At 36.7% G+C, this 12,003-nt stretch overlaps 1 protein-coding gene across 3 annotated transcripts in view; it reads left to right on the top strand.

Annotated features, from left to right (window-relative positions):
- The window catches only part of TRAPPC10 (trafficking protein particle complex subunit 10), a 44,334-nt gene that overhangs the window by 10,690 nt on the left and 21,641 nt on the right, over nt 1-12,003 (top strand). For 2 of the 3 annotated variants that reach the window (XM_055802406.1, XM_055802408.1), the window contains exons 3-9: nt 629-764; nt 1,831-2,027; nt 3,607-3,802; nt 4,959-5,070; nt 6,097-6,344; nt 8,555-8,701; nt 11,320-11,434. In XM_055802406.1, the coding sequence (XP_055658381.1) occupies nt 629-764; nt 1,831-2,027; nt 3,607-3,802; nt 4,959-5,070; nt 6,097-6,344; nt 8,555-8,701; nt 11,320-11,434 (1,151 nt within the window). Of the gene's footprint in view, nt 1-628; nt 765-1,830; nt 2,028-3,606; nt 3,803-4,958; nt 5,071-6,096; nt 6,345-8,554; nt 8,702-11,319; nt 11,435-12,003 lie in introns of those variants that run through there. The other variant, XM_027782492.2, reaches the window with a different exon arrangement.

Genomic DNA, 12,003 nt, shown 5'->3' with positions numbered 1-12,003 from the left:
CTGAGAAGCTCTTGCCATGAATTGGATTGAATATAGCAACTGACTTGAGGAAAGGAGAACTTATCAATGTAAGTGTTGGCGTTTCAGGATCATCACTTCCATACTTCAGCTATGTTGACCTTTACCTAAAGAAAAATTATATTAATGCTGTGTTTCTCTTTGGTTTTGTGATTTATGAGTTTGTCTTGGTTTGTGCTTTGATGTGCTTTGGCAGCCATGTTCTGAAAGTGACAGGCTTTCTTCTTAATGAGAATATAGGTAGAACATATGTAGCATTAGATGTACTTTCCTGCAAAAACTTTCGTACAGCACACTGTTTTCTGTTTAGGAAAAATATTTTGGGAATTTTCTTATTTGGATTTTTTTACTTTTAGAGGTTCTACAGGTACAGAAAATCTTTTAATGAAAGCTGACAAGTTTCTAGCTCCTGTTCTTGCAAAAAGGAGCATCTCTTTTGTTTCAAGTGACACCAAATTGTAGTTAACTTTGTACAAACCTCAATAAACATAGTTTGTGATTTTCCAGTACTAGAGTATTTCATTGTATTCCTCTTCCCCAAAATACATGTTCATTTTTGTATTCTACTGCATATGTCTTGTCCACTAATTTCAGGTTTTAAACTTTGTAGGTCTTACGGCCGTGCTCCAAAGATGATTCATCTAGAATCTAACTTTGTTCAATTTAAAGAGGAGCTACTACCCAAAGAGGGGAATAAGGCCCTTTTGACTTTTCCCTTTCTTCATATTTATTGGACAGAATGTTGTGTAAGTAGGAAAACATCATGAAAAACTGAATATTCGGATTTAAAAATGAAATTGTTTTGATTTTCTGCTTGTGCTTTCTGGTATTCGCCACTTGCTTTTTATGCTTATTTGAACAATTAAGTCTGCACTGCATAAGCATGCATACCCAATATTATTGGAAACAAAACTTCGTCAGCTTGAGTACTTTTTGCCATAAGCAGTATTTCTTTGTAATGTTGCTTGACACTAAAAGGACAGGCTTCTGAATAACCTGTTTTCAGTACTTTGTCATGAAAAAACCCAGGATCTGACAGTATTACTGCGGTAGCACAGCATGCTTGTTTCATAAGCTAGAGTATTTCAGTTAAGATTTAGCCTCTTGAAAATATCATAAGATATGTATTTTTTCTGTAGTTCATTTTCCATGTGTGTCAGGTATTGGTGTATGTCAGCAATTGAAACTGGGCAACATTTGGAAAGTCTTAATCCTGTTTATCTACAGGTCACTGCTTTTTGGTTGGCCTCTGTTACAAATTTTCTGGTTGAAGGACAAAGGTGACATCTGATCTGTGACCAATCAAAAAGTTTCCAGAACGGCCTTAAGAGTTGTAAGAATTGATCCATTTAAAAACAACTCAGAAGCCAAAAAAGTGGCAAACAACGCTTCTGTGGTTTTCTTATTTTTATGAAAAAGCTTTTAAACAGATTAAGATTTGAACAGTGTTAGATGGCAGAAATATCACACTTCTGTTACCATATGAGAATAAAGCAGTTCAGCTTTGTAATTTCAAACATGTTTTTGTTGTAAAGTTCAAGAATGTATAAAATAAGAATTTAAATTATGTTTAAAAATATCAGTTTCAGTAATCTAAAGAATTAACATATACCACTAGAAATAAATTAAATTCAAAGACCAAAACCTTACTATGCTTCACCTCATTTGATTTCTTTCAGTAAGTGTACTTATTGTCACTAATTCTGTTAAATATGTCTTTCTGTTCGTCTTTTGTTGGAACAAAATTGGCCTTATGACTTTCTTATTCAGAATGTCTGTTTGATTCTGATGATTCACCAATTCTCATGCCAGGACACGGAAGTGTACAAAACTACAGTCAAGGATGACATCACCAAGTGGCAGAATGTTCTCAAAGCTCACAACTCGGTGGACTGGCTAATTGTGGTAGTTGAGAGTGATGCCAAGAAAAAGAACAAAACAAATATCCTTCCCCGAACCTCTATCGTAGATAAAATAAGAAATGATTTCTGTAACAAACAAAGTGACAGGTAAGCGTTTTTTTCTTGCAGACATTTTGACCTTTTGGCAAGTGTGCTGATTTAAAAATTCGACTCCCTATATAACAGGTTCCTTGCTTATTTAAGGACTTCTCTTGATGTTCAGCATTCAGGTGATGGTACCATAAGACCTATGCTTTGAAGGAGACTGATGCAAGCAGTAAAGGGAGAAGTTTATTCCCGGATTTGTGGTGGCTTTGAAATGTGGTTCAAAAAGCTTTCAAGTATATCTTCCTGGCTAAGAGATCTTTAAGGGGAACAGTGAAGTAATAACCAGGGTTCAGAACTTCAGAGTTTTTTTCGTTTGCTTAGGTGCTTGCAAAAATGTTACCAGAAGTACAAGTAATGGGAGTGAGGTGAGAGGGGAATATGAATATATGAAACTGTTTCTGCTTTCATTAAAGTCAATAAAACACACCAGTCTTAATTTGAAACCAACTTTAGTAAATACTATCTTCCTTATTCTGAAATATTGCACAGAATCTATTATATATTATGTTTTTTTTCTTTTCACCTTAAGAGTTAACTTTAAATGGGACATTTTCCCCCTAAAAATGAGTGACAGGATAAACATTTGAAAATGAAAAGAATAGATGGAAGCACTCATTGTACCTCAGTGAACTGACAGTGACTGGCAGGTCAGCATGTTATAATGTTTTAAATTGGCAGCGCTTTTTTTGTACCTAGATGGTATTTGGTATATTACAGGATTATTTGGGCAAATAGTTTGAACAGCTCTGATTCAGTTTGCTTTTGGTTTCTAACTGATTGATTCGTTTGGTTTAATCATTTTGCTGTAGGGTAAGATGACTTTTCTAACTAGAAATGGTGTTTTACTTGGATGGAAGATTTTCCTGCGTTTAGAGATACCAGTGGTTTTTTGGATGTTACTGAACTGTTATAGAAAAACTGAGGAAAGAAAATGCTCTAAAAAACCTGACTTATTTGTGAATTAACGGTATCTGATTTATTTATGAGAAAAGAAGTAGAATTTTCACACTTAGGATGTGTAAAAAAACCCACTCAGATAAAGTAAGAATATATTATGGAGGATTATTTTAAGTGACTTAGGAAGGCTGACTGTATGAGATCTAATGTATCTTGATTTGTATCTTGCATAATCCTTGCCAGGAGTAACTGTAATAACCACCCTGCTGGCTTGTATTGCTAAGCAGACCTTTTTTCTTGGGCAGCTACAACATTACTTGTGTTTAAGTAATTGTAATAATGTATCCATTATTCTTCAAAAAAAGTAAAACTTTATAGTACTCATTTTGTGGAAAACGCGTAACTCTTCTCATAAACTGTATCACAGACTTTACTTATGCTTAGATGGAAAGTTTTTTAAAAGTCACCAAAACCCAACCAAACAAAAAAACCCACCCCAAAACAAAACCCCAGCCTACCCACCCCGGAACAAACATAACCCTCAACCTTGTTTTTTTCCTCTTATTAGTGTTGAATGAAAACCTAAATTTTGTTCCCTCTGAATCTGTCAGGTATGCACAGTATTCCACTGTGCGTTGTATGTTTACCTCCTCAAAAATATTTTTTATCAATCTCTTTACAGATGTGTGGTACTTTCTGACCCTTTGAAAGACTCTTCCCGTTCTCAGGAATCTTGGAATGCCTTCCTGACCAAACTCAGGACGTTGCTTCTCATGTCTTTCACCAAAAACTTAGGCAAGTTTGAAGATGACATGAGAACTTTGAGAGAGAAAAGGACTGAGCCAGGGTGGAGCTTCTGTGAATATTTCATGGTCCAGGTAAGAGTCTCTTTTTACTGAAGAAAGTACTTGAGTCCTAGTTTTAGTAATGGCCTTTTTTATTGTAGTTGGCTTTCTGGTGCTTCTAATGCTCTCTTCATTCTTTGAGGGTTGGGTACGAAATACAAAGAATGGTATAAAAGCAGCATTTTTAGATCTTGTTTGCAGCAGGCTCTTGGTACATTGTAGTGAACTGCTGTTACAGAAGCAGAATCTTTGCAGGCCTGTCAAAGTTTTATGAATCTCAACTGAAACAAATTGCATCTAGAAAGTATTGCTCTTGAATTTTGGGTAAATGTCCTATTACTCTGCCTGTGCAAAGACACTCAGGCTTGTAATTTGTATTTAATATAAATGTTGCTTTGCTTTCTCTGTTTAGATTATTATCAGTATGTATGGAGGCGATTCTTAGAAAAGTGCCTGTTTTGAAGTACTCCAAATAAAGAATGCCTTAAATTCCCTTTTTTTTAATATTTCTAAATATATCTCTCTTTCAGCTAGTATAGAGAAAAGCAAGAAACTACTGTTTGATAGAATTAAAGGTCTTGATTCCTTTGAAATTTTCTGGTCCCTGTACAGTCCTGTTCTCCACACCAGTTCCATCTCATCTTCATGTTTCCTTTGACTTCATGCACTACCTCTTGTATACGTTATATCTAATTCTCGGACTTTTCCTACTTACCACTGTGGCTCTCTTCTCTGCATACAACTGGTACTGCAGTTTCGCAGTGTAAACAGAGGGGAAAAAGTTGTAACTATTAAGGGAGATGAGTCTTTAGCAATTTCTTTTCTTTCTTTTTTAAAAAAACTTTTAATAGATGTATGAACAATATCTTGTAGTGAATCAGGATATGGATACACAACAGAATTTACTGGCAAAGCAGTATGACTTAATCTTCTTTTGTGAATCATCCTGTGTTAGGAAGAAATAGTGCATCTGCTACAATGGCAGGTTTTCCTAAATGTGTGAATACTGGAAGGGGAAGAATGTTGGAAAAAGTAGTTCCTGGACCTCTACGTATGCTACTAATTTGATACTACATACAGGGCTACAGCTTGATATATCCTCACTAGATAAAGAGGAGGGGGACAGGCTGTTACACCTGTCATGACTAATACCAGTAACATGCTCCTTGTATTGCTTGTGTGTCAAAAGGAAGAACTGGCCTTTGTCTTTGAGATGCTGCAGCAATTTGAGGATGCACTAGTGCAGTACGATGAACTGGATGCCTTGTTTTCTCAATATGTTGTCAACTTTGGGGCTGGCGGTAAGTGTCTTAAAATATTAAATATGTTAAGTGTATTAACTTCTTCACCATGCTTCTGCTAAATAACCCAGTGCTTTGGGTAGCATGTGCGTGGGAGAAAAAAGATGTTACTTTGCAGTGAAGATGCACTAGGCAGTTGGTACTCTTGTTTTGTGCTGTATGCAAACTCAAGTGTACATCAGTTATAGTCTTACTAAAGTTTTGGTTTTCGTCTCTGAAGCTTAGAAGCAATTTCTAATGAAAACTTGCATTTTCATTTTTACTCGATGATTGCTAGAAACTGAGCGCTGAAACTAATTACCTGAGTATTGAGCTGGCTGAGATACAGTTGCTGCTTTCATAGTTCACTGTTAAGTTACTCATGAGGTAAAGAGCTTCCTGGAGAAACGTATTCAGTTTTGCCTCAAATTACATGAGACATTTGGTAATCACTACAAAACTGAATAGAAAGGTGTGCTTAATCTGCAGTACAAGTTTAACTTTCTCTTTAAGAAAAATTACTGTGCAAGAAGCATCAAATAACTTAAGACTTTTAATGAATTAAAGCATATGTTATTATATAACAGCTTTAATCAGGTATGTGTTATGATTCTAGTGAAAATATGGTGCAGGAATAATTTCAGTGAAATGTATTTGTACTGACTGAACCTGATGCTATACCTGGAAGTGGGGGCACATCTATGCATTATGGCTGAGTAAGAAATACTTAAGTAGATAAAGCTTGTTTTGAACTTCAGCTAGGCTTAATTGCCAAGAAACACATTACAAACTGATTGCCACTATACTAATAACAAATAGGCAATTAGGGAAAAATGCCTACGGGGTTTGAATGTTCTGAAATCCAGTTATCTGCTTAGCTGTGGAAGTCCTGTTGGTTTTTTGTTTTGCTTTTCATGTTAAGAACTATGTCATTTATTCATATGATAAACTTTAGAAAGAATAAGCCAGCTCACAACCTTGGGAGGGAAGAAGAGGCTTTGATAGAAAGCAGTGGTTGATTCTTGGATATTAACTTTATTTACTTAGATGGTGCAAACTGGCTGACATTTTTTTGCCAGCCAGTGAGGAGCTGGAATGGTTTAATTCTGCGAAAACCAATAGACATGGAGAAGAGAGAGCTAATTCAGAATCAAGAAGCTACTCTACTGGACTTGCGTAGTTACCTATTTTCTCGCCAGTGCACGTTATTAATCTTCCTGCAGAGGCCATGGGAGGTTTCCCAGCGAGCATTGGAGCTTCTTCACAACTGTGTGCAAGAACTCAAGCTATTAGAAGTGAGTCAGTGTAATATATTCCGTTATGTGAATGATTTTATCCAATGATGATCTAACAAGATTTTTGAAGTGTAGATGTTGGTGACCAGAAAACAGTAAGTGCTGGCTGTGAGTTATCATATTGATGCTGTAATAACAGATTGTAACAGTGGTACTGTTGAATGTTCCATCATGAGGATGTCTTCCGAAAGAAATTTGGAGACATCACATCCAAAAACCAAACCTGTATTTAGTTAAACTATTGTAGTCTTCACCTGGAAAGTTAACTTCTTGAGCTGATAGGTAACTTGTCTGCTTCTTGCCTGGATTTATTACGAGTCTCTTATAGTTCCTATCCTTTAAGTCAATAACAGTGTTGCACTGAAGAAAGTAAGGCAGATTGGTTAATATGCTGATATGCACAGTAGTAGTCTGCAACAAAAAGCAGTTTTGAGCTAGAAAAAGTGTCTACAGTAGGGCTTCTTTCTGCCATGCAAGTTGGATAATGCTTTGGTTGCCTTTTGTGGTTCATTCTTTGTGATTCCTTTTGGTGCCCAGTAACGCTGTTAGGCAGAGACATGTGTAATGCCAATCTCATCCAGTGACAGAAGGGAGAGATAGAAACAAGTGACAGCGCTCAAAGCTTTTTGTCATGTTCCATGCCTCCATGCTTTGCCCCTCCTCCCTCCATACTTTAGTTTCTGCTGATGTTTCTTAATCCTTCTAAAGAGGCTTTATCAGGGATGTTGTGCACTGATCATCCTCCACAGATGTCTGTGAATTGAAATATATCTTTAAGAGTATAGTGTGCATGAGAATATTTCTGGATTTCACCTTGTGACTCATCCATGTCCTTAATCCCATGGGTGTCTGGTTCTCTGTTAGTTTTATCTGTGCTATTATAGCAGTAGCTGCTGACTTTTGCCTGTCTGATATTGTGGTAGTAAGTTCCATCATTCAAAACAGAATCCATGGATTTCAAACCAGAAAAATCTACTTCAGATGCATAGCCGACACTTTCATGTATTCTAAAACTAACATGTAATTCCTATAGATAGTATATTTTATGGTGTGGTTTTTTTTTTGTTTTTTTTTTTAATTTCCAGAATAAATACATGGACCCTTCTAAATCTCTGAAGGTACTTCCTGCAGTTCCCCTTTTACTCCACCCTAAGTCTGTCCTGTGCCCCCAGTGTTTGGGGCTCTTCTCTGTACTGTCTCTTATTTCTGCTCTTTTTTTTCTTGCTGTGGTGATCCAAACTGAATGCAGGTGTTCAGGTTGTGAGACAGTGACAGCTGTTTGTGCATAGCATGTGGTTATCCCTGTTGTGATCCTTTCTTTTAATGTAGGAAAACCTCTTAATGTGGCTTGACAGCACTGAACGTGTAGCGGAAATCTGAACTACTCTGTTTTTAAGATCATTCTTTTCCTGAAAATGCTTTCAGAATTCAGATCTCTTCCCCCCGCCCAGTGCATTGTTCTTGGATGTTCAACTTTCCTATCACATTAGTCAATTAGCTAGTCTAGTTTATTACGGATTTTGAGATTTTCATAGTCTTTCTAAAAGGACTGTTTTTATATTGTTTAGGTCCAGGATTTTGAGACACCATTATCATGACTATATTCCAGATCTTTAGTTATGCTCATCTTTATCTCAATTCTTGAAATAATCCAGTATCAAGCTCTTTCTCTGTCATGTCCTGAATGATAATCCCTTCTTGGTGTGTGGTTTGGTGGGGTTTTTTTGATGTATTACCCTTTGTTTAACAAACTTCTTATTGTGAAGGAAACATACTGATTATTTTTTTTTCAGGTTTTTAAATCTGCTTCTTAGTGTATTTTTAATTTCAGTCTCAGATCTGATGTCTCTGTAGGAAAGTAGTAGTATATTTACATATTTTTTTCCTAACTCTGCTTTCCTTAGGCTTAATTTCCAAAGTTTTTAAATTTTTCCAAGTACTAGTACCTATTAGTCCTCTCTTCCTTCTATTTCGTTATCAATTATCAAATCCAGTTAATATAAACAGTTTGGTTGCTTAGCTGTCTTTGTTTCGTGAAGTAATATATATAAATTATTTAGGAGGTAGTGACAGTTGGTGTGGTTTTTTTGTATTGGAGTAAGCTCTTCCAAGAGACTCTGCTATGTTGTATCAGGAAAAGTATTTTGCTGAAATATTTTCTCATCTGACTAATACTTATTTCCCAGTTAATTTTTTCTGTTCATCTTCAGGTCTCTGTTCCTCCTGGAGCTTTGGATTGTTGGGTATTTTTGAGTTGTTTGGAAGTCTTACAGAGAATAGAAGGCTGCTGTGATAGGGCTCAAATAGATGCAAATGTTTCCCACACAGTTGGTTTATGGAGCTATGCCACTGAGAAGGTGAGCAAATGATGTGTTGCAATTGTGATATTACAATTTTGAAACAGACCATTTGTTTCTGTGGAACAGATTTTGCACTTTTTATTGTGGAATTTAATATGGGGTTCTGTACATTGTCTTTAGTCTAGATGAGGCATCTAGGTTTATATCCACATTTTCTGCTGTCAGATGAGGCCTGGGAGTAACTAGGGTGTGTTCACCTATTTGTCTGTCCCCCTGGCTCTTTCACCACTAGTTTGATAGTGACTGGCTAATTAAACTCCAGAATGAACTCAGTCCATGTTGACTGAGAGAAGGAACATAAGTTTCAGTTACGGCAGCAGAAGCTGCCCAGATATGGATGCATTTACCGTCATAAATGGAGATTACAGCAATATGTTTGCATAGTTCATTGTTTCTTCAGTACATTAGTATGGTAGTAATAGACCCCTAGCTTCTTTGAAGGTGTTACCATTGGCAGCTTGTGAAAGAGGCAATTAAGTAATAATTTGCAATTTTTCAGTTACCACCCCTTACCATGAAGTAGAAGTTGTAAAGTAGCCTTTTCAGTTTGATTAAGCCCCTTCCCTAATTACATGAATGCCCTTTTGAGTTCCACTTACTCCATTTCTAAGGTTGCTACTGCTTTCCACTGTTGAAAAACAGTTTAGAAAGATGACAAACTCCAGAAACTACTAAAATAGTGTACTGTGATCTTTGTGGATGTTTTTGAAACCAGTGTAAGCTCATGCTCTTGTTTGCATAGCCTGTAGAATATCTCCTATTTATTTTAATTATAGTTTGCTCATATGTCAGTAGACTTAAGAATCTTCTAACTGACTCTAGGAGATTCTTGTCTTACTAAGAAAAAAGCAGAGAAAGACGGTTTCACTTTGAAGAGTTACTGTTTAAGAAAAAAAAGTGTATGTATGTGATCAGAATAAAGGAAACAATTCTTCGTGTAAAGTGGTGATGGATGCATCACGTTCTTCCCGTGCTTCTTAGACATTTCTATAGAAAGTTTGTACCTGAGTTGGAAATGTTCCTCCCATTCACAGCTCTTCTAACACAAAGGATAAAGGGAAAAATTGTAGGATAATGAGTAGGAGTGAGGTGGAACAGACTGAATGAAATTTAGCAACTGGTGACAAAATTAAGTGGAATTTAAAAAAAATAAGTTGATGGCCATCCCCATTTTGTATGGTGAGTAAAATGACAAGCTGAGACCTTTTTTCTTTTGTAGGCTTACCATGGTACTTGATTGAGTTATTGTAAATAAATTAACCAATTGACCAACAGAACTGAACTTCTTTAAGACAGTATCCTCTGCTGACTTCTGGGTATCAGGCATACCAGCTGCTGTCAAGGGGTTTTATGGCAGTTGTGTGGATTTGTTTTAACACTGTTAGAGTCATAGAATCATTTAGGTTGGAAAAGATGCTTAAAATCACAGCGTCCAACTGTTAACCCAGCACTGCCAAGTCCACCACTAAACCAAGTGCCACATCTTTTAAATACTTCCAGGGATGGTGACTCAGCCACTTCCCTGGATAGCTGTTCCAGTACTTGATAACGGTTCTGGTGAATAAATTTTTCCTAATATCCAATATAAACCTCCCCTGATGCAACTTGAGGCCATTTCCTTTTGTCCTACACTTGTTACTTGGGAGAAGAGACCAACCCACACCTTGCTACAACCTTTCAGGTAGTTGTAGAGAGCAAGAAGGTCTCTCCTGAGCCTCCTTTTCTCCAGGCTAAATAACCCCAGTTCTCGCAGCCGCTCCTCATAAGACTTGTGCTCCACACCCTTCACCAGCTCCATTGCCCTTCTCTGGACACGCTCCATCCAGCACCTCAGGGTCTGTCTTGCAGTGAGGGTCTTGCAAAACTGAGCACAGGATTTGAGGTGCAGCCTCACCAGTGCCCAGTATAGGGGGACGGTCCCTTCCCTAGCCCTGCTGGCCACACTGTTTCTGGTACAAGCCAGGGTGCTCTTGGTAGTCTCAGGCACCTGGGCACACTGCTGGCTCGTGTTCAGGCAGCTGTCAACCAGCATGCCCAGGTCTTTTTCCACCAGGCAGCTTTCCAGCCACTCTTCCCGAAACCTGTAGCATTAGCTATGCTAATCATCTCTTTTTCAAGAAGGTTTTCACCTGAATACAATACTTCGGGTGAATTTGCAAGCTTGTCTAATCAGTGTACTTGAGACTGCCAACATTTCTTGATTATATTGTTTTCAAAAATAGAATACAAACACAGTTATTAGAAGTTATCTTTGGCAGTAACTGCCAAACATCTCAAGCTTTTTCCATGTCTATATGGAAAACCAGAAGGATTTATTCCTATGAAGTGTTATGCATGTAGGGATGTGTATGTATATGCAAGTGTTCCAATGTTATTTGAGTCGTTAACTTATATGCAATTTAGTTCTTAATAAAATTAATTTCTACTGTGAGAATAACAGTTAAATTTGAAAGGTTCTCTACTTTCTTTCCATGGAGTGTCTATAATACAGATCTTACAATCAGTGTAATATGACAGGAGTGGAAATGTATTATAGGAATGATGTAACAGAATAAAAGGAATTGTGTATTGATTTTTGTAGCCTATTGAAAACAAGTGTATGGTTTCTCTTACAGTTAAAATCTCTGGGTTATTTGTGTGGACTTGTGTCAGAGAAGGGACCCAATTCAGAAGACCTTAACAGAACTGTTGATCTGTTAGCAGGGTTGGGAGCAGAACGCCCTGAAACAGGTATTACCAGGAATGTACGCATTCTTTCTAATAACTGATTTTTTTCTTAAACAGATAGCATTTAAATCCATACATATATATAAACATTGATAGAACTTTATCTCTTAAGAATTCTTTTAATGTGCGGCTAGTACTTTAAATTATCAATGCATCTCCTTACTGTTGCGAGTATTTTTCCATTAATGCTCCATTTATCAGCATTTAGGTAAGTAGTCTTGAACAGTATTGGTTTTGAATAAAGTTTTTAATACTTTCAGATGAGTATTAAAATTATTTGAAAAAGAAATGGAGCATCCTTGATCTGATGCAAATAGATAACCTGCAACTGGAGCTACAAAGTGATATTATTTGAGTTGAAGTGATTATTTGAGTGGCTGAACAATCAAATTTATTTACTTGTTGAGGATTTTATCACTTGGAAAGATATTTCTGAAGGGAAGAAGCTTTCAGATGTTAAATATGCTAGAACAATTAGTGTCTTTGAAGCATTAGCTGACAGGCTGAAATTCACTTGCTTTGCAGGTATGATGATGTATGATTCTTAATTTAGTGCCGTGATGCCTGTTGTG

Source organism: Falco peregrinus, chromosome 4, assembly GCF_023634155.1.
Source record: "Falco peregrinus isolate bFalPer1 chromosome 4, bFalPer1.pri, whole genome shotgun sequence".
Taxonomy (NCBI): Eukaryota; Metazoa; Chordata; class Aves; order Falconiformes; family Falconidae; genus Falco; species Falco peregrinus.
This window is presented reverse-complemented; position numbering and strand designations above follow the sequence as displayed.